The sequence below is a fragment of the Chrysemys picta genome, chromosome 1, assembly GCF_011386835.1.
Source record: "Chrysemys picta bellii isolate R12L10 chromosome 1, ASM1138683v2, whole genome shotgun sequence".
Taxonomy (NCBI): Eukaryota; Metazoa; Chordata; order Testudines; family Emydidae; genus Chrysemys; species Chrysemys picta.
This window is the reverse complement of record NC_088791.1, coordinates 15,092,980-15,116,534: the sequence shown is the minus strand read 5'-3', so window position 1 is coordinate 15,116,534 and position 23,555 is coordinate 15,092,980. Positions and strand designations below refer to the sequence as shown.

Genomic DNA, 23,555 nt, shown 5'->3' with positions numbered 1-23,555 from the left:
GAGGCTTAAAGCAAGGTTGCTTTTGAAATTGCCTGGGATGACAGGCTGTCTGATTCAGAAAAGATAGAGGTGCACAGTAGAGGCCTTGATGTAGAAATCAGCTTGGATAAACGTCCTTCCAAATATTAAGAAGCACTTTACATTTCAAAAAGGTTGTATGGGAACCATCAGTGGATACCCTGGTGATAAGCGTGGGGGTATAAACCTTTAATAGATTAGATACAGCACTGGACTGGGAATCAGGAGACCTGCGTCCAATCCCAAGTCTGCTGCTGACCAGCTGTGACACCTTGGGTAAGTCACTTCACCTCTCTGTTCCTCTATTTTCCCCCCACCATTTGTCCATCCTATCTGTTTACATTGTAAGCTGTCTCTTACTATGTGTTTGTGCAGTGCCAAGCACAATGGGTCATTGACCTTGGTTTGGGTTGCTAAGCACTACAGTATTACAAATTAATAATAGATTCACAGGTTAGATAGAGCTACTAGTCCTGGTCTGAAAAGCAACAGAAAGCCATGGGCATTTATCTGAACCTAATCATATCTGTCCCTTTGGTTCATCGCTACCTCCTTGGTTCCCTGGGTGCTCCAATGGCACAACCTCCTGTTCCCCATCTGATAACCTTTTAGCTAAATTTAGAACAAAACTGAAATAACTCTTTATTTTTGTGTCTTAAGAGTTGCGATCCACTATTTCTACCCTGCTGAAAATAGTGTCATAAACTGGCTGATGGGGACTGCTCAGAAGGATTCATTTATATATTTTTAAACAATTGTTGAAATGATTTAGCTACGTGATCATGGGACAGTATTACAGTACTTCTACCCTCATCCTCATTCCTCCTTTTGTCTGCAACGCTCTCTTTTTCCGTACGCTCTTAAATGAGATGGTGAACTCTTAGGGCACGTGACCTCGCTCCCACAAACAGGCATGTGTTTAACTCAATTCACATGGGTAGATAATGGACAAGTCACACGCTGAACGTTACGCATGTGTGTAAGTGTCTGCAGCGCAGAGCCTGTGTTTGCACTGCATGTAGTGCAATCAGCTCAAATCACTACTGGGATCTCTAGGCACGGCCACCAGGCCTTCTACTGGGTGGAATCAGAATTGCTCAACCCTTAATTAGCTCAAGTGGTTGGGGCTTTTTGGAGCAGGAAGATTTGAGGTCTATCTGCACTGTCAGCATGGAGATCTGTAGGGATAATCGGGCCTACACATCAGGGCCGGCTCCAGGCACCCAAGCACATGCTTGGGGCGGCACCTGGTAAGGGGTGGCGGGGGGAGCATGGCGCGGCATTCCACGGGGGGGGGCACTCCGGCGGCGCGGTGCTCGGTGGGGGGGGCGGGCTCCGGCGGCGCGGGGGGGGGCAGTGCTCTGGGGGGGGGTTCCGGCGGCACTCGGCGGGGGTGGGCTCCGGCGGCAGCGCGGGGCTCGGCGCTCGGGGGGGGGGGGGTTCCGGCGGCGCTCAGCACGGGGGGAGGGGGGTGGGCTCCGGCGCTTGGCGGGGGGGGCGGCGCTCTGGGGGGGTTCCGGCAGCGCTCAGCGGGGGTGCGGCGTGGTGCTCAGCTGAGGGGGGGGGGCGGCGCGGCGCTCGGCTGGTGGGCTCGGGCGGCAGCGCTTTTTTTTGCTGCTTGGGGCAGCAAAAAAGCTAGAGCCGGCCCTGCTACACATTTACCCTAATTGCGAGTTTAACTAGGGTTACCATGTGTCAGGATTTTCCCGGACATGTCCGGCTTTTTGGTCCTCAAATTCCCGTCCGGGAGGAATTTCCAATAAGCTGGACATGTCCGGGAAAATAGGGAGGCATGGTAAGGGGACCGCCTCCTCCCCGGGCTCCAACTTTCCCTGCTCCCGCCGCTCTCCACCATGCACCGGGGCCGAAGCAACTTCCCCAGCGCAGCGGCAGCCGGAGCCTGGGAAGGAAGCGGCTGCGCGCTCGGATGCCGCCCGCCGCCTCTGTGCCCCTTCAAATCGGAGTTGTTGTTAGTTTTGCTGCAGCCACTTGCACTCGGGCAAAAGATGCTCGGGGGAACCCGCGTGTGAGTGGAGTGGCTGCAGCAAAACTAACAACTCCCCTGATCTGCAGGGGCAAAGAGGTGGCGGGCGGCATCCGAGCACGCAGCCACCTCCTCCCCGGGCTCCAACTTTCCCGGCTCCCGCCGCTCTCCACTGCGGCGGGGGCCGAAGCAACTTCCCCAGCGCAGCAGCAGCTGGGGGACGGGAGGGAGGAGGCAGTGGAGTTGGGGCGAGAATTTTGTGGAAGGGGCAGAGTTGGGGCGGTGCCAGGGAAGGGGCGGAGTTGGGGCGGGGGCGGGGCCCTGTGGAGTGTCCTCTTTTTGCAGTATTGAAATATGGTAACCCTAGTTTAACTTTAAAAAGCGAGTATAAGTTCTCTTTAAGGAATAGCCCTTCCCATCAGTATTTTGTCCACCTGTTGGGCCTAGTTTCCGACACACCAATTTCATTTCACTAATTTCTGGTTCCACACTTTTCTTGTTTACCGGGCACGAACTTAATACAGTGCTGGAGTTCTATAGTTGGACTAATTCAGTCTGTCTTTGTATCTTTTCCCACCAACATTTGTTGCGACATCTGATGACCTTTCACCTACTTTTTTACTGTTGCGATTACAATTAGGGTACATTTGTAGCCCCTATTATCAGAACAGATCCAAATGGGCACAGTGCGAAACAGAGTGACAACCATGATAACCCTAGAAAACCTCGGATTCATTACAATATATTATGGTATTCCATGTCAATCATGTAATGCACTACAATTTACCACGGTGCTTTGGGTCATTCGTGTAGCTTATGCTAATAGCTTCTTAAAGTGTTTTCATCTTCTGCTGCATGGATGATGTAATGATACTGACACACACGTTAAAAGCCCTTGTTAATCACCGGTTCAGTCAAGCTTGAGTCTATTGCTGCCAAGTCCCCATTCTCTTCTAGACTCTCACACAGCCTGATGTGGGTAACATGATGTTCAAGCAGCTGAACAAATGTTATTGAAGCCCCTGACGAAGCCCCGTGGAAATGTAGGAAAGCCTGAGATAGGCTAGAGTGTGCAAGTGCAAGATTTGTGCCATTGCTGTTGGAATGAGCCCAGATCGACAGGGTTGGCAGTAGAAAGACTGTATGATGGCAGCAGAGACGAGCAGGCCAATTGAGAGGAAAGCATGGTCATTCCAAAATGTTAGCCTTCTCTTCAAACCTTTAAAAGGGGAGGAATAGCTCAGTGGTTTGAGCATTGGCCTGCTAAACCCAGGGTTGTGAGTTCAATCCTTGAGGGGGCCATTTAGGGATCTGGGACAAAAATCTGTATGGGGATTGGTCCTGCTTTGAGCAGGGGGTTGGACTAGATGACCTTCTGAGGTCCCTTCCAACCCTGATATTCTATGACTGCTGGAGAACATTTCCAAAAAAACATGCCTGGTATTATTTTAAAATGCTGATCTGCTTGCCCCCAAATCTTATTTGATTATAGCCAAAGACACACACACACACACACACACACACACACACAAATATTCTTTCCTTTTTCGTCCCATTGGAAAACAATGTCATCAGTATGAATAATTCTCTTTTAAACTAATAGAAGGTGGGTGGTTTCATCATTCACATTAGAAATGAGTCCCAAACCCTGGAATCTAAACCTCTCTTAACCTTTGGGGATGTCTGAAATTATAAACCCAGATCTGAGTCCAATTTTTGCAACCAATCTCTAGTGCCCAAGGAGCAATTAACAGTTTTTGTCTTAGCATAGCCACACAAACGGTAGCACGTGTCAGAGGCATGTGCGTAGCCATCATGGCATTTTTAAACAAATGTTCCTCTACAATTTGTAAAGTTATTACCTACACAGGATTTTTCATCTTAGGGAATCAAAAATGCTTTACACACTTCAAGCCACAAGCACCCTAGAAGCATAGATAGTTCTCATGCCAATTTTACAGGTGGGTAAACTGAGGCACAACATGAAGCGACTTATCCAAGGTATCACAGTTGAATCCTGGCTCACAATCTCCTACTCTAATCACGTGACTGAACTCCCATTCATGTGCAATGTGGAATGTGAAAACAACTTTCCAGTGTAAGAACCTTTGTAATTGTTACGTTCTAGTTTTTTCATATAGCAGCAGATGGGCCAAAAGATCACTGTTTGCGCAATGCAGCCCATCCCATCCCTGACCCCTCAGATGACCTGGCGATGGATGAAGGTCACAGGTCTACTTTAATGTTGTTAGATCTGCAGTGCTGTTGATCAGCAGGAGCTGTTGACTTGCCTGTGAACCCTTGCAGGAGTGGAAAGGGCAGCTCTTTGGTGGCTGAGATCTTCTCTCTCTCTCTAAGACATCCCAGTGAGTAGTTTGGGGCACTCACTCTTCTGCTCTGGGGGCTCTCCTGTGTGGGCCACACAGGGGTGCTGGAACAATTTGTATAGTGGAGGTGCTGAGAGACATTGAACCAAACTGTGAACCCTGCATATAATGGAAACAACTTCATGCCAGGGGGTGCAGCAGCACCCCTAGTTCCAGCTCCTCTGGGTGCTGCAGGGTTCCATCTTGCACCCCACTCTTGGGCAATGTGTACATGCAGGTACTGAGAGAGTGCAGTGCTTTCTGTATGCTGGGGACACCCCGTCGACACCTACATCAGTCTCATCGGATCCAGCCAGTGCTCTTCAGTGGCTTACCGAGCATTTGGTACAGACTGAGGTATAGATGACTAAAGCTCAATGTGGCTAAGGCTAAGGTGATATATAAAACCGAGACTGTTTTCGCCCTCCCACCGTCTACATCTGGGCCGAAAGCTATGGCTGCTTCTCTCAGGCTACATCTGCACTACAAGATAGGGGTGTAATTCCCAGCTCACTTACTCAGACCTGTGCTAGCTTGAGGAGAACTAGTGCAAGTATAAATAGTGGCGTAGCCGCAGGAGCCTGGCTTAGCCAGGGGGAGTACATACCCAGGGGAGTTATACCAGGCGGAGTACATGCCCCCTGCTGCTTCTCGTGCTACCATCGCTACACTTTGTGACATGTGCTGGCTCTCATCGCACTGGTGCGAGTATGTATAGGCGAGCTGGGAATTGCATCTGTTGCTCTTCGTGTAGATGTAGCATCCGATAATGAATCTGCGACTGGGATCCATGTCTCCCACCAAGATGAGACCACTGCAAAGCACTCCACACCTCAAATCCACTTAGAAAACAAAGCTGGTGTAGATGGTGGCAACCCACTTATTCAATGATACCACAGCGCCCTGTGAGCTGCACTGTCCACTCGCCAGTTTCTGAATGGCATTTCAGGTGTTGGCTTTGACTTGTGGAGTGCTAAATAGCTTGGGACCTGTTTGGAGATCACCTGTTTCCTTAAGCCATATTGCTACAGCTGTGGTTAGCACAGGTGCTTCCTCAGTATAAAGGGAGACTTAGTTCATGGAAGGGCCCCCCAGCACTGAATTCATCCTCCCCCCTTCCAAAATATCCAAATCTGTGGCAAAGTCCATCCCTTTTCCTAGCTTTAGGGATGGAATGGGCATGAAGGGTTGGTAGTTGCAGCTTGTGGGGTTTCAGGTGGTTATTTTCTGCATTTTTAGCTAGGTTTATCCTCGTTTGTGATGGTTTTCTCATATGTCAAAAGAGCCCTGAGAGGTAACTTTTTAATGGGTCATATAAAGCAAAATAAATATATTCCTGCTTTCTGACTACCTTCAAGAGCACTGTTTACTGAATCTGATATACCTTATTAATTTTCTCTATTTTGTTTTGAAAATTACATTCAGAAGAAGAAGAGAAAATTATGTTCATATCCCTTTACTCATTAACTGAAGAGGCATAAATGTATTGTTTGTCATAGATTCTTTCTCAATTGTTTTTTTTAATGTCTAATTTTGGTACACTGGATCATGCTACACAAATATATCTGAACTATTTCTATTTGCTATCTATACTATCATTGTTTGGAAGTAACACGACTCACTAAAATGACAAATCTCTTTTTTAAAAAAAAAAGTGAGGCGCTTGGATGAAAACCTCTCTCTCTCTCTCTCTCTCTCTCTCTCTCTCTCTCACACACACACACACACACGCACAGAGAAATGTTTACACATAAACCTATATTGCATGCCTTCTTAGCAACTAGAGTTTAAGACTATAACTGGAGCCAGTTTTATTTACAGACATTTTTTACACGTTTAAACATTGCTGCTTTAATTGCTTTTTATTATTAAAGAGAAACATAAAAACATTAAATATTTTTGATTACTGTTTTGTTTTCAAAAACACAAGAACTGGGAGTACACATTTAAGTGCAGTCATTAAAGTGGAATGCCTTTTGAGGCAGAATTCTATGAATGCACTCTGGCTTATAAAAAATGTATAAGATGATAGTGCTGAAAAAGGCTCTGAGGCGTGACATGGTCTATCATGTTGTGCATGCATGAGTTAGCTTTTACAAGATCAGAACTAAGGAGCTAAGATAAATGCCATTCATTGTGAGCCTAAAGCTCTAGAAGTTCAGTATCACATTGCTTGGGGTCAGTACTAGAGTGACTCAAAAGGTACATTCTCTAGAGGGTCATAAATTTTTGAAATGCTCAACAAACATGTCCACTCTTGATTCTTTATCACATGAAACTTCAGATCCAACAGACAACCGGCCATTTTCTGGTTTCCCCTACTCAAACAGCACAAATCACGTTAGATTCAATTTGTTCTCCATAATGTTATAAAAAAAGGTCAGCAGTGTTTTTATTTCTGGAATTTAAAAGTCAAATATCACTGAATCAAAAAAGAAATAGTTTCACAATGGTTGTAAAAGGGAACAATTTTGGCAAAGGCTGAGCCACTTACTGTCAAAGAAAATTACATACTATTTACTATTTTGACATTCAGGAGCGTGTTCGTCACATTATTAGAGTTTGGAGGTCTTCAAGAGACACAATTCAAATTAACATTAAACTAGATGGATTTTCTTTGATGAAATAATGATAAATAACAACACAGATGACTTCGGTTGTTGCAAAATAACTTATTTGTAGTTAGCTGTCCATATTGTTCTGAAACTATCTCAAGGCACAGGACAAAATCTTTGAATCCTAGATGGTTTACACCTTGTCTCTCTTATATGGATAACAAAAACATTTATTATTCTTGGTTACATTCTACCCATCAAGTTCAATATACCCAAATATATTCTATTCAATACCAGGAAAATGTGCATTTAAATTTGTTTACTAAATTATTATTTTACTGACTCCAAGTAACAAAACATTCAGATTGACAATAGAAACAATTCAGCCATACCCCCACAAATGCATTTTCATCACATCTCTTTCTGTGTTTTGCCTTCTAAGCCGATTGTTCTTCTTTTGCACCAACGTGAAGTGTCAGCTGTGACTTTCTGAGTAGCTTTGAGTAATGGGATCAGCTAATGTTCTGTACATGAAGAAATTCCATATCATTCTCTTCTCTAAAAATACCGCTGGCTGCCACTAGAGCCAGTCAACAGTGATGAATAGCTAACGGGACAAGCAGGTCTCTAAATTTACTTCATATCTGACAGCACTTCAGCAGATATGGGTAAAGGATCCCACGAATTCCAAAACACTCCTTACATACTACAAGGCACTTTCTTGCCTCATGAATGTATTCACACAGTATGGGATTCTTAATGATCTAGTTTTTTTCCTTCCCCATTAAACCAAGCAGATTACACATTAAAAGGCTGTTAGTAAATTCTGAAACATGTTACTAATTCAAACAAAAAGGCACATTTGGGTCTTAAAATGTGCCCCCAACCTTCCCTCCAAAAAGTCCCCTTAAAAAAAAAAAAAAAAGCTATACCTCAGAAGGTTTCAGTTCAAGGCATTTGCCTCAAGAGTCAAAAATGTTCACGTCTTATGAATATATACAGTGAATTATCAATATTTTAACTGGTTCACTAATTTAATATGTGACTGTGTTTGTCCCTGCTATATAGTATTACAGAACTTTATTTCCTGATGGTCATTTGATGACTTTATGCCAATATATTTGTGCATTTTTAATAAGGTCCCATTTTTGATTTAAAGGAAAAGGAGAATTTTATTGAAATGAGGGGTATTTACTGCACATCTACCGATCTCCGTATTGGCAATTATATCATAACTGCTTGTAAATTCTAAAAAGGGAGTGGGGAGATAAGAGATAATTAAGTCATATAAACACTACCCAAATTGCATTTGCTTTGAGTTTTGTTTTGCACAATCTCAGTTTAATTGAATCATCTGTAATTCTTCTCACTTATATTTTCAGCCTGGAGGAAACTACAGAAGACATTATGAATGAAGGTCTGGTTGGCAAATTTCTTGAGAGCACATATTCCAAATATCTATTGGATTTGCCATAAAAAAAGAGCAGAAGAGAATGTGGAAAAAAGGCCTCTGGCAAATTGATGTCTGTCAGCCAGTGAACCTTGATTTCACTATTAATATGTCTTGGTTCACTGCATGCAGGCTTTCAGTAAGCATCAGCCATGCTTCAAACACACACACACGTGCGTATACACACATACTAGTCGATTCCAGTCAAGCCAGGCTGTCATATTCGATGAATCACTCCAACAATGGATTGGGCAGAGTACTCTCCTAACTCAATTAGTGATGCAATTTTCAGTAATAATTGATTTGAGTAACATTTACTTCTTAGCTTCATAAGAGACACTTTTCACAAATGTAACTGGCTATGTTTAAGGACCAAACCAATTAGCTATCTGCAAAATGTAATATTTCCTGCATTAATATTATAGAAATTAGAGATGGAAAATGTGTACCCAGTACTGGCACCTAATCCATATCTATTCTGGTGCAGGATTGTGAATTTAACATTTTTTATCTATGATCTGGAAGAAAACATAAAATCATCACTGATAAAGTTTGTAAATGACACACAAAACGGGGGAGTGAGAAATAATGAAGCCAGGTCATTAGAGAGAGATCTGATAATCTGGGCGCAAGAAAACAGCATGTGTTTTAATAAAGCTAAATGTAACTGTACACATCTAGGAACAAAGAATGTAGGCTATACTCACAGGATGGGTGACTCTATCCTGGGATGCAGTGACTGAAAAAGATTTGAGGGTCATGGTGGATAATCAGCCGAACATGAGCACCCAGTGCAATGCTACGGTCCAGAGGGCTAATGAGATCTTTGGCTATAAACAAGGGAATCTCGAGTAGGAGTAGAGAGAGATTAATTTTACCGTTCTATTTGGCATGGTGTGACTGCTGCTGGAATAGAGCGTCCAGCTATGGTGTTCCCAATTCAGGAAGGATGTTGATATATAGGGAAAGGTTCAGAGTAGAGCCACAAAAAAGAAAGACTGAAGGATTAGAAAACACATCAAATAGCTCAATCTATTTAGTTTAACAAAGAAGGTTAACAGGTGACTTGATTACAGGCTATAAATACCTACACCGGGAACAAATATTTCATAATGGGCTCTTCAATCTAGCAGAGAAAGGTAGAATACGATCCAGTGGCTCGAAGTTTTCTCTCTCCCCCTTTGCTGTGTACATCCTTCAAATATTGTATCTAGCTTTCATACCGATATGGCTCCCATCAATGCAGTATTTGAGCAACACACAATTGTGAATGTATTTATGCTGATGCCAGCCCTGTGAGGTATGTAAATTCTATTATCCACATTCACAGATGGGGAACTGAGGCACAGGAAGATTAAGTGATTTACCCAAAAATCACACAAGAAGTCTGTGGCAAAGCAGGAAATTGAACCCGAGTTCCTGCTTGCACCCTAACCACTGGACCATCTCTCCGCATCTCCCTCAGTTATGACTCTGCTAAAATGTACATATTTAGAATTTCATCTGTCTCTTTTCTCTCTATTCTGAAGACAGGCAGAGACAGAAACCTAGATCATACAAAGCACCTGCCCCTTCTTCCCCTCAAAAGCAAATCCCAAAGCCCTTAACATATTTGTAAAAGTAAAGACTTTCAAAATTTAAAGATTTGTATGACGATTTTGCATATAGTTTGTTTACTTCAGTGTGCTTCCTACTCAGTGCCAAAGTTTGCTCTCATGTACACCAGCATAAATCTGGAGTGACTCCACAGATTTCAGAGGAGTTGCTCCAGAGTGTCACAGGTGTAAATGAGAGAGGCTAATTTACCAGCACGGAGACCGGAGTGCTCACATCACAAATAGCTTTTGAGGCAAAGAGAAGTCTTTACTTCAGTGAAACGAGTAATGTTCAGGTCATTGTAGGGCACAGCGCCAGAGACTAGTGGATAAGCCTTTTTGCCAGCGGGATGTACCTAATCAGCATTGTTTAGCAAAGAGAGAAGAAGAAGGTCCATTGCTTTAAGTGCAGATTCAACTTTGGCCTCTGCTCCCATCTGTTGATCTAGAACAACCTGATGAGAGAACCGATGGTGAACAGAACACGGAGTGAAGTCTAGAAACCTGTTAGGCAAAGCATGTATCAAATGGAGAGCAGCATGTGTCAAATGGCTGTAATAAAGTGTTACTGGAGCTCCTGGAATGGAATTTCATATGCGCTCAGCACACATAACTGGGGCCAGATTTTCAGAAGTGCTCAGCACCCAAATGCTTCCAATGAGAACAATGGGAGCGACTGGGTGCTGAACGCTTTTCAACATTGTTCCACTCACTTAGGGCTTGACTACATTACACGCTGGATCGAAGGGCAGCGATTGATCCAGTGGTGGTCGATTTATCGCATCTACTCCACCAGGGCGAGCGGCACAGGCGGAGTCAACAGGAGAGCATCAGCTGTTGACTTACAGCAGTGAAGACACCGCAGTAAGTAGATCTAAGTACGTCAACTTCAGCTACATTATTCACCCAGCTTAAGTTGCGTATCTTAGAGCGATCCCCCCCAGTGTAGACCAGGCCTTAGGATCTGTGCCAAACCCTTCTGTTAATCTGATTGCTTGTGTCCAGCTGCCTAACCCTTATAGAAAGCAATAGTTTGACACCCGGTTAGTAACCAAAGGAGACCCCCAAGCTGTAAGATATACCTGCCCCTTTGTGAGGTAACGTAGTAATGCATTATAAGCACCTCTGGGGTCGATTTGCACAGCTATCCCAAACGACCTAAAAACAATAGTAAAATGCCTGCCTCTCTCATAGATAAGTGCCCAGATTTAGGAGAGATTTCCCCCAAGTTACTGCACTCACAAATATCCAGTCACAAATATTGATTTTTCTTTTCACAAACTAGCAAAATTTCCAAACACGGCACCGCCAACACTCTTGATCAGATGCACACGGCGGGTAAATGAGCTCTATGCAGGGAACCGCCACTGACGAGAACGAGAGTGGCATGTGTGGAGTGGCTGCAGAATAGGGCATTAAGTTAGGTCTACTGCAGTCAAAAAGAACAAAGGCTTTTTTGCCTCACTCTACTACACATTCCTAATATGACTAGATGTATTAAAGTCATTTCAGTCATTTGAAATCACGACCCTGCTAATTCGAGGCCATGTTGCTCCGTTAGTAACACTGAGAACACTCCAATCTTAAACAAGTGCTGATGTACTCTTCGACAATAGCAAATACATGAGCATTTTGTTTAGCTTAATGATTTGTACAGCGCCTATGGCTGTAGCAGTGAACGCATCTGATCTTTAGGGATGCTTTAGCCATGGCTCCCGCTGACTCTGAAACCAGTGCTCAGCACCTCATAAAATCAGGACCGAAGCACTTGTTTACAGACTTCCTAATCGCAATAGACATTTACAAGGCACATGCTGAAAGTGCTGTAAAATCATTAGCTAAATGACAAATGTTCACTCATCAAATGGCATTTAAATTACATATAAACGATCAAAGGAAACAAAATCTCAGAAAGAGATAAGATCGTGAGGGACGTGGAAATAGCTCTCAATCCCTCCAAAAGGATGAATGGCTTACTCCTCTTGTGGGAACATTAAATGAAGAATTGAGGTTTGAAACAGAACAGTAAAATGGCGAAGATGAGGCAGATACCCGGCACCACGTAGCTAGAACGTCAAAACTACACAACGGAATGTAAAAGGGACGCTAGCCTGTAACTGGCTAAGTTAACATTTGCTTTTTCAGTGGGCTAAAGACAACACGGATATGGACTCCTAATGCTCTTAAATTGTCATTACATTAAAGCTAGTAGTAGGGAACGGGCTTAGTTTGATCACATCTTTGTAAGCTGCTAACGAAGTGTGTTGTAACTCCATCTTTGGGTGGTTTCATTTGTCAGTAAAAGTTATATTTAGAACAAATTCTATGATAGGGGATAGGAATTAAACAAGTTAAGCCGAAGAGATACATCTTGCATCAGAACCTGGTAATGCAACACCCATACCAGTAAATTACAGTGACATGTCAAGGAGAGCATATCCCAAAGATGAAGTCCCTCAGCCAGCTGAGGAAGCTTTTCTGGCTCCAGGAACCGACAACAGGTGCTCCTTAGGGAATCTGAAATATCTATCTAGGATTACTGGGTTCTAAATCACTTATAGGCGTTTATAGGATAGCGTTTATAGGATCATTTAATCACCAACATCTTGAGTTGCCCCCAGAAAAAAGAAAAGGAGGAGTCAGATTAGGAATATAATGGATTACAAGGTTAATAGTATCTAAACATCGATCCAGGGGAGAGCCGGTGTTGAGCAAGGGCCTAAACGTTGCTTGATCTATTTGGTGTGCAACCTGTCTTCCTGAAGAGAAGCACAAACAACCCTCCTCAATACCGAGCCCCTCTCTGCTGGCTTCCAATCATTCTTCCAAGAATTGGGTGACTCTCACAGGTGTTTGCTCACAATCTTCTATAAATAAGAGATTCCTGATTTAACATCGAAGTCAGTGGATTTAAAAAAAGAAAGCAAATTAGAATATTGCTCATTTTCAAACCTGTTCCACCAAAATATCTTGCTGTTCATGAGGTAATTGAGAATATACAAAATGGCTTTCAAATTACACGGCACCATTTACCCAAGATCTCAAAGAACTTTATATGTCTTAATGAAATGAACCTAACAACCGTATTTCCCTAGCTAGCTACATGTTCTCCATTGTTATAATTCCCTGCTCCCACCAGTTATAAAAACAGAAAAGAAAATAAAACAAAAATGTTGGCGTGTCAATTTCCTCCCGTTGCTGCAAAAGCTACTCTGTTTTATTTCATGTTATGTCCATGGCCATTCACTATCTTTGTGCTAAGAGTAAGGGAAGACACCATCTTGGATCCTGTTTTGGCACATTTTCACTCAATGCCATTACAAAAAAGTCTCTGGATGCCAACCTGACAAACCTGACTAGCCCCACAAGTAATTACCCAGGTTTCTGGGTGGGCTTTTACAGCCAATGCTAAAGCGCGTGCTGCTGAAAGCTTCACTGCTCTGGTACCCCAACTAGCTAGATGAAAGTTAGCTTGGGCATGTCTACGCAAGCTGTAACCACACCCAGTGACTGCAATATAGATATACCCAGAGTCTCCTGCAATTGAGTGAACATAGCACAATTCAAGGTATAGTCTGAATGTAACTGCACAGTTACCATCAGACAACTATTCAGTGGCCTATGTGAAATGAAATAGGTAGTCTCAGTGTAGGGCTCTATAGGCAAAAGTCCTCATCATAAGACCCACTACCACTGAACAATACCTAGAGAGCCCTGAAATTGTATGGGCTGTGGAAAATGAAGAGAAACCCTCCTCTATGTCCGGGTTGATGCACACGATACATGGGTCTGGGGGACGTACACACTGCTGCTGCTTCCCACACTATCTCTGTTCTATAGATACGCACAGAGCTTGAGTCTCCAGAGGGATCTGTCTGAAACCTGTCACCAATGCTCAATGCACATAAAAAAAAAAAAATTCTAAGGAAAATTGTTGAGTAGTCTCTCATTGTAAGTGACTGCATTTTAAAAAACAGTGCTGATGCTGTAAGGAGCAGCAGATGTTTTAAATTACAGCACTAAAGAATTATAACTGTATTCTGAAATTCAGAGCTCCTAGAAATATAAAAGTACTTTGGGAATAGGTGGACACAAGTGAAATATCCTGGTTGGCAGGTAACTATGGCATATTTATTATTTCATTAGCAATAAGGGATGCAGCGGCAGACAGCACTGTAGGATATAGATCTTTATCACGTATGCTGAGTATCCAGCATTGCATGTTCATGTGCTGAAGTTTTATGTGCAACAGCTTAGGAATTCCTACACCCCGACGGCCACACCAAACTAAATCCCACTTGAAACCTGACACGGTTTCTGCAGTTCCACTCTTTATAGTGTACCTATGTTGCCACCCATAAGTCATTCACCCATTTCTGTGCTTTCCCTGCTGTTGGCCAGGATAACATAACACACCAGGAGGAATAAACTGTTCTCTAAGCATTTCTGACCCAAACAAAACCAAAAAGCACCAGATTTACCAAAAAACTTGTATTTGTAAGATTTCCAGCCCCAATCTCCAGGCAACAGGCTTTATCAAAACAGACACCCAAACTTCTGATATTTGCCTGTTACAATAGGACACGACATTCCTGTTTTAGATCTCTAATATTACTAATATTTCTAACATCTACAACTTCACTCCTATCAACTCCACCGTTCTGCTGGAAAATGAGTTATGGGTTTCCTATTACTGATTTATTCTTTAGCCAGTTTAACTGATATTATTGTTTAGTCTCGGATATACGATATTTCTCATATCTCATGAATGTGATGTATAGTTGTTGTTTACAACACAATACAGCATTTCTCACTGGAAGCTGAATCTTAGGATTTGAAGAGTCTTGGCAGATTATGGTGGGTTATCTGTTTTCTGATTGATTGGCAGAAGATTATAATGGCTTGTAGCAATATACAAGATGCAATCAAATAAACGAGGAAGACTACTAAAATTAACCCCTCAAAAGCCCTCAGCTGTTGTCCATAATTCATGAAGTATCACATGCGACATTATCTGAACACAAAGATAGCCTCAGTGTACTTTGTTGGCTGTGACAGTCGAGATCAATATTGGAGATCAAATGCCAACAGTAAAAGGGCAATGTCAGTCAGTATTTCACTGACTAAACTGCCCTTATCTGAAACTCTCATGCTTCACTGGGTGAAAATACAGCCATTGATCTTAGTGTCACAACTCAAATTCTTCATACATCAAGTAGTTTTGTTTTCTTTTCAACTGAATTTCTGGACCACTATATTTTTTTATGATCAATATTTCTATCACTCTCACGTGAACTCAATTTTTATCATATTAACCTTTAAGTACAGATTTTTAACATATCTCTTTGGTGTAAAGTCACAATTCTTTAACTCAACATCTGTTTTACACCTGTGTCAAAGCGCTGCATGAAGTGCAGATTTCTTTCAGCAACCATCACAAAGCTACTCAATGATTAGCACATAAGTCAACCCAAAATAGTACTCTCATGGTGTCTTTCATAGTTATGGCTTGCCAAAATTTCCATTGGTCTATTTTCCCTTTCCAGGAGTTCATATCCCAGCTGTAAAAAACTGTTGTATGAATATAAGAAGTCTCAGGGTAGGAGAGAGATTTTATGAGAAAAATTAATCTGGCTGCTTTTTGTTACAGAAGACTTTAAAGAGGAGAAAGTTAAATGTATAAAAATAATCTGTGTAAATGCTCTCATTTTTCTTCTGGAAGTGGTTGGCTGCTTAATAGAACAAAGCAAGGGAAAACCTGTGCTAAGAAAATGCTCAGTGAATTGAATACAGCACAGTGGAATGGTTATGGGGGACTGGAACAATTTAGTGATTACCACAGGGGACTGGCAATCAGGAGACCTGAGTTGTATTCCTGGCCGTACCAATGACCTGCTGCATGACCTTGGGTGTGTCAGTTCAACTCTCTACATTTCAGTTTCTCCATCTATAAAATGGGGGTATTAAAGATAAGCCTCTCTTTACAGAAACTAGGGCTGGAAAGGACCTCAGGTCATCTGGTCCATTGTTCCACACTGAGACAAGATAGTCTATCCCTGACAAGTGTTTGCCTAACCTGTTCTTGTAATTTCTTTGAGATCTACAGATGAAAATCACTATATACTGGAAGTGTCAAGTATTATCACAGTTAGTAGTAATGCTATTCTATATCACATGCTTTGTGAGGTCTAATTAATTTAATAAAATGATTAAAGCAGTGCTTTGAGCTCCTGAGATAAAAGGCATTATATACAGTAAATTACATATGTACATGATAAAATGTAGTTATTATAAGGATTTAAAATTAAGTTTTTTTTAAGCTGAACACAATAAAAATCTATCTAGTGATTTGATGCAAACCAATTTATGCTACTCTGTTTATTTAAAAACTAATAAACTACAAAGAAAATTTGACCTCCCTGCATTTTGTCTGTAAATGATGTGCCAATATACAGCCCAATGTGAATTCCAGTGACTAAGGCACTAATCCTTAAACCAGATCTTTATGGGTGGATTCCTGTGACTGTATGAATACTATTGATTTCTGTGGGGCTCTGAATGCAGCCAGATGCTGTAACATGGCCTAAATTATAACCTTCAGCAAATAAGGGTTCATAATGGATATGCTTAAAGACAACTATCCCAGCCGCACCACACACCATTATAATTAGTACTGGCTTCCTTCTGAAAGATATTACCTTTAAAAATTTAATTTGTTCCATTTGGACTATAATTTTAATACAGGCATTGATTTCTCCCACAGGAAATTGCTTTAAACCAAAATGTTTCCTCAGTTATTGTGTTTCTCTATCATTATCCAAATTGTCAACAAAAGCAAAGACCATTATAATCCCACAGAAAGTAGGAAGTGGGTAATGGCAAACTGGCTGAGATCCCTACAGGACTATCTCAAGCAAAATTATTCCAGGCAAAGGGGAAATGAGGTTTTGTTCACATATCCGTGGAAGGAAAATTTCTCTCTTTGCTGCGACTCATTGACAGGAGCAAGCAAGAGAAACGGGGCCGACGGCTTGATGTGGGGAAATCAGGAGAGTGTACGCACAAGTCCACTTCGTTTATGTTATGTGACAAGAGTTTAATGGTAACAGGATTGATTGGAGCCAGACATGACAACAACAAGCCTTCATTTCTCCGAGACGGGGAGTTCTCGAAGTGAAGTGTATAACAGGAAAAAAAAAAAAAAAAAGAGGCTTGTTTTTGTGTATAATTAACCTTTTGCTGTCAGTGGAGCTTTTTTCCCTGCCATTATAGCTTATGAATTCAGCATGTGCAGGTGGCATAAAAAACCCCCCAGCTCTTCACTAAAGGGTTAAAGACACAGGTTAGGAGATTTCCTTTCAAAAGATAGAAGCCATTAAAATAGTGTCTTCAAGGAGTAATTTTTGCCTTACTGTTTTGCTGTTAACTCTATCTGCCAGAAGGTAGTGTAGGAATTTAGGCCTCAATTCCACAACTGATGAATAGTAAAAATATGGATTTAAATTGGGGAGGATGGGAAGGTGAGGGAGATTAGAATTAAGGGGCAAAAGCATTCCATGAAATACATACCCATCAAAACTTTGACCTATGCATCAGGTAATAGGGTCATCACTAACCAGTAATACAGGCAGCAGTTTAGAAGAGTCCTATTACATTTAGAATATTAAAAGATTTGAAAGGTGGCATGTAATCATATTTTAACTGATCTAGGTATATAGAGAGGCAGCATGGAACTGGGAGTCAAAGAGTCCTGGGTTTTATTCTTGGCTCTACTAGTGGGAGAATTACTTAACCTCTCTGTGCCTCACTTTAACTATCTGAAAATATGAACACGGTAATAGATAGGGGCTTAATTAATGTTTGCCAAGGGCTTTGAGATCCTTGAGTGAATGGCACAATGTAATACAATATTATTAAAATTAGTTTAGGAACACATTTTTGTAGGCAGTTTGAGTATGGACTGCATGCAGCTATGCAGGGGAGTCGCATCTTACGCAGGGGTTAGGTTCTGAAGTCAGCACATAAGGCAAAAATCGCGTATAATCAAATGCTCATTTTGTGGAGTGGCAGGCGGAATCACCCGCACTACAGGTACAGTATTTAAATTGTCATTTTTCTTTTTTTGTTTGTTTTGCCACGCGCTTATAGTTAAAATCGCATAAGTTACATGTGCCTACGATGCAACTCCACTGTATACTACAGTTTCCTTGGAGTATTTCTAGCATGTTTATTGCTGTGTTAACATATTACTGAGATGCTCTCTTTTAAATATAAGGGATTCATTTAAACTTCATTAATTCAATTTGCCAGATTTTGGCTTTTGAGCTACTGTTACCAATAACATACATTTTTTATCAGAGAGGTAGCCATGTTAGTCTGGATCTGTAAAAGCAGCAAAGAGTCCTGTAGCACCTTATAGACTAACAGTTTGGATGGCAGGCCAGTCCTCACCCACAGACAACCCGCCAACCTGAAGCATATTCTCACCAGCAACTACACACCGCACCATAGTAACTAACTCAGGAACCAATCTATGCAACAAACCTCGATGCCAACTCTGCCCACATATCTATACCAGTGACACCATCACAGGACCTAACCAGGTCAGCCACACCATCACCAGTTCATTCACCTGCCCGTCCACTAATGTAATATACATCATCATATGCCAGCAATGCCCCCCTGCAATGTACATCGGCCAAACTGGACAGTCCCTATGTAAAAGGATAAATGGACACAAATCAGATATTAGGAATGTCAATATACAAAAACCTGTAGGAGAACACTTCAATCTCCCTGGACACACAATAGCAGATTTAAAGGTAGCCATCCTGCAGCAAAAAAACTTCAGGACCAGACTTTAAAGAGAAACTGCTGAGCTTCAGTTCATCTGCAAATTTGACACTATCAGCTCAGGATTAAACAAAGACTGTGAATGGCTAGCCAACTACAAAAGCAGTTTCTCCTCCCTTGGTGTTCACACCTCAACTGTTAGAAGAGGGCCTCATTGTCACTGATTGAACTAACCTCGTTATCTCTAGCCTGACTCACTCTTGCTTGCATATTTATACCTGCCTCTGGAAATTTCCACTACATTCATCTGACGAAGTGGGTATTCACCCACGAAAGCTCATGCTCCAATACGTCTGTTAGTCTATAAGGTGCCACAGGACTCTTTGCTGCTTATACATTTTTTAAAACTTTTTTTGGTTGCTGCAATATTCCATGCTGCAGGAAGTCTCTAGATAAAATGAAATTTAAAAGGATTAAGAAACTGGTGTCCATCAATTTAAATGTGCACTGCATTTCTGAAATCTGTCTGCCTCAACAGATATCTCTCCCCAACTCCCAGCCTCCTCATTCTTTTTCCTGCGCTCATATCCCAGATGACAAGCAGAGGACTTAAAGCTAGGATTATGGATAACATTCTGCTCTACATGTAAAATCCAACATCATCAATGGCCACATCAGTTCAGCAGACCACCTCATCTCCCATTATTGCTGACCTAGTAATAATCACATGTATACACATAATATGGAAAGTGCATGCGCATGTGGAAAAGACACGCTATTCTTTGTGATATAGAATCCTTCTGATCCAAAGAGGCCCAAAAAACACTGACATCATATATGACATCTGAGTGCAACAGGTTCTGCCAGCGTCTGAAGGACCCAAGGTGTGCAACAAATTGGTTGTTCTCCTTATTTCCTTTTCCTCAACATAATGTAGAAATTTACTTTCAGCACAGATATGGACCAAAACTAAAATCATTAACTTCCCCCTCTGCACCATGTTAGGAGAGAGAGAGAGAGAAAATGGAATCTAGCTCTGAACCATCCCAAGGTTTTGGCTTTACAAAACCAAGGCCATCTGAAATTAGAGCTCTCTTTACATTCAAATGAATCATCCTCATCTTTAATTGGAGATAGCACTAAAACAAAAATCACAGATCCAAACCGCTCCGAGACTTTAGGAAAGTTTACAAATGTACTCTAGTTTCATTTTAATGGACTTTCCTAGAGGGGACTGTATGCATGCCACTGCCATCTGTTGGATGGAGTTAGAACCACACTATGCATCATAGGTCCTAAACTGCTAACAAATCCACGAGATTCCTTTTTCTCTTAGGTGGTATAGGGTTGCGCTTTTGGATTAAGAGAATTTTCTGCCATGAAGAAGTTCTGAGAGGCCATGGTCTTATATGTAGCACACAGTGACCATCACTGAGACCTAGGTGGTTAAGCATGTGTTACCATATAGCTCTAAGGTCTTTTCTCTCTGTCTTTCAGGAATTATATACTGTGGGCAATTCCAAGAACTAATCACCTGAGGTTAGTATCACCCAAATAGCCCTTATGAATATATTTTAAAAGCCTGATCCATAAAGAACAAAACACCATCTACAGTATTTGTCAAGCAGCTTCACACAATCCTTGCCTGTAATAGATTCAAATGAAAAAAAATACTGTAATGCATAAGGGCCGTTAGATATGTAGTTAAGATATGTAGATATGTAGAGAGGATGAAAGCACAGATTACAAAATATCACTGAAATTCGAATGATGGTAATTACTGATGGGATTAACTCCCATAGTCAAACAGCAGCAGTAAAAGGCAAAACAGACATTCTTGTTACTAACAATTCTCAGCTGCACTCCCCAGATGAAATTTGCCACCCCTCCCATCTTTTCTGGCACAAACATACACTTTGTTTTAAAAGCGCTAAGGAATCAACCCTTAAGAAACTTCAAATTGAGAAATTAATGCTTCGGTGGTGTGCAGGACTGGGCCCCAGTTGCTAGGAAGAGACATTTTTCTTTATTAAAAAAAAGAAATTTAAAAATTCCAAAATGTTTATACCATCTGACACAAGACAGTTTTATGTAGGCTCCACTGATTCTGAGTTACTGTTCTATAGGGCTAATGTGATGACACATGCTACCATTTTTCCTGATGAGCAGAGGAGATAGTCGTATAGGGCTTCTGAAAAAATGCGGTCAACAAAAATATTAGAAGGTACTTTAATACAATATTCATTTTCTATTACCATGTTTTCATGAGTGTACATTTTTTCCAGTCTGGTTAAAGGGCAGGCACATTATATTTAAAGAACTGAACTCCTCTTTGGTTACATGTCCTCTGGCTGATAGACAAAAGGGCAATAGCCTTTAGGGTCACTTGTCCAAGAAGGAATCTCAAGAGAGGGGTTTGATAAACCGCATGAGCGTATAGGTAGTTGATAAACCCTCCCACCCCATCTATTCCTACCATTCCCCCAAATCCTCCTGCAGCAAGAAAATATTGTATGAACCTACTTCTACATTTTGAGGCTATCAAAGGGTAAACAAAAATTTCTCTCATTAATTCTTGACTTGTGTTTGGAGTAACACATGGGCAGTAGTTTCAATTGTATTTTCTCTTAATGTTAGTACTTGTGAACACTTATGGTTCATTGACTGAGCCTCATTACCCCTGGAGATTGTTTGTTCATCTGTTTGTCAGAATTTAATTACTGGAGCACAACTACTGAAACACAAATGTTCAGACACAGCCTAATATTCCCCTCTTCTCTATCTCCTCTAGGTAGCTTTATTTCCTCTCTAGAAAATTACTCTTAATCAACTTGTCATTGTTTTAGAACAACAGATTTCATAACCAAGCAGGGAATAGCTCTTTTAGTGCTAGGAGTGCTTTTTAACACAACCGCCCCTGAAATCGGTTTTCTCTACTGAATAGGTGAAAGCAAGAGAAACTTGCTTGGGCTTCTTAGTCAGAAATAGGAAGCCAAATTTTCATACTGTGCTTACTGAGGAATCGGTCTCTGCCATTATGCTGAAGAGTCTGCTTGGTGCAGTAGAATTCCACAGGGGCTGGGGAAAGGAACTCTTCCGAGCTCCAGAGTGACAGCTGAGTTGCACAGTGATCACAGAGCAGCTTCTCCAGGTGCTACTGGATGTACACAATGGGCAACGCACTAGATCTGCCACTGCTGCTCTTGCTGCAGCCATCTCCCCATGACCCCATTGTACAGGGCTACAGAGATAGTCCCTACAGAGTGGGACTGCGGGGGTTGCAGAGGGTACAGCAGATCTATTGCATGGTCCATAAATCATGGCCACAGAATTAGACCTTTTAGCCATATCCAGACACTTCTGCAGCTGCGGAGGAGAAGTCAGCATTTGCCTCTGCAAGTTAAGTCAGTAGATTGAAGTAGGCATGCATGTGAGTGCTCCCTGGTTCACAGGACTTGTCTCCATGCCAGGGTAGGGGTCTACAGTGTACTGGCTTGCTGTGCACTGACTCACCATTTGGACCCTGATACAGCACACTAACAGTTCTGCTGTGCGCTATGATATATTACAGCAATATGTGCATTATGGCACTTTCAGTGCATGGAGGCAGGGTCCACCTGGCGAGTTAGTGCGCGGCAAGCTAGTGCACTGTATAGGGTGACCAGATTTTGTTGGGGCAGTCCCGATTTTGGGGTCTTTTTCTTATATAGACTCCTATTACCCCCCCACCCCGTCCTGATTTTTCACATTTGCTGTCTGGTCACCCTAGCACTGTAGATCCCCACTCTGTCTTGCTGCACACTAACTCACCAGTTTATTTAAAGGATTTGTTCTACTAATACAGTGGGAGTCACTCCACTGGGTAGATCACAAAACCCAGAGCAAAGCCTGCGAGAGCTGGGGGCAAAACATTCTCAGGCGCGGAATTCCAGGTGTGGAAGAAACCTCCAGAAGAGGTTAGGAAACTCCAGAGTCTGAAAAATCTCGCTCTTCAAAATGCCTTCCTGCAAATAGCAACTCCCAACATCGACATCCCCTTCTACCCAAACTGCCCCCACCAGTAACAAATCAACCAACTCCCCCCAGCCCCACCTTACAAGAAAATTAACAGTATTTTAAAAGCCAAAGACAAAAACCCTACTCCAAGCAAAGTTTTTACCCTGAAAAAGCAGAAGAACCAGAGACTCCTGGAAGCCCACCAGCACCTCTGCTGATCTGGAAGGCGGTCAGACGCTGTAGTGATGGATGGCAATAGAAAACCCAAAAGGCAGGTAGATAGACCAGGTATAAGTTGACCATGAAATCATGAGGTAGGCAGTACCATTATATTAGTAGATCATGGTAATTTTATTTTGAGACAGCTATATGTTCTGCTGAGCCCCTTATATCTTATACAATATACTGAGGCAGGGGCTATCTATTACTGTAGCCTAGCTTAGCACAATGGGGCTCCATTCTTGGTTGGCCCTTAGATGCTACTGTAATAAACATTATTAATAATAAGCAATATACCATAGAAACATATTTAGCTAAAAATAAATCGAAACCAGCTTCTTGGCCTGATTTGACTGCCTCTGTAAATGGGACTAGTCTTCTAGTAGCTGCTGTTTTAATGTCCCTACTCAGCAGCATCCGAGGATGTATAGAAGAACTCGAGAGGGTGCAGATGCCATTTGAATGTCTAGTAAAGAAGGAAGCTTTTGAAGTTTATGAAGTTGTTTATGGGTAGTCTAGTAGTGACTGTTAAATTAACCACCTTAAAATGAAAAAGTGGAAACAGTGTTGTCAACTGTT

The 23,555-nt window shown here is 42.0% G+C and overlaps 1 protein-coding gene across 50 annotated transcripts in view; it reads right to left on the bottom strand.

Moving 5' to 3' along the window:
* CELF2 (CUGBP Elav-like family member 2) overlaps positions 1-23,555 on the bottom strand; it is a 777,520-nt gene that overhangs the window by 176,587 nt on the left and 577,378 nt on the right. The window contains exon 1 of one of the 50 annotated variants that reach the window (XM_065550567.1): positions 7,316-7,467. The exons of the other annotated variants lie outside the window; for them this stretch is intronic. Coding sequence (XP_065406639.1) covers positions 7,316-7,335 — 20 coding nt within the window. The 5' untranslated portion in view covers positions 7,336-7,467. Of the gene's footprint in view, positions 1-7,315; positions 7,468-23,555 lie in introns of those variants that run through there. 50 annotated transcript variants of the gene reach the window in all.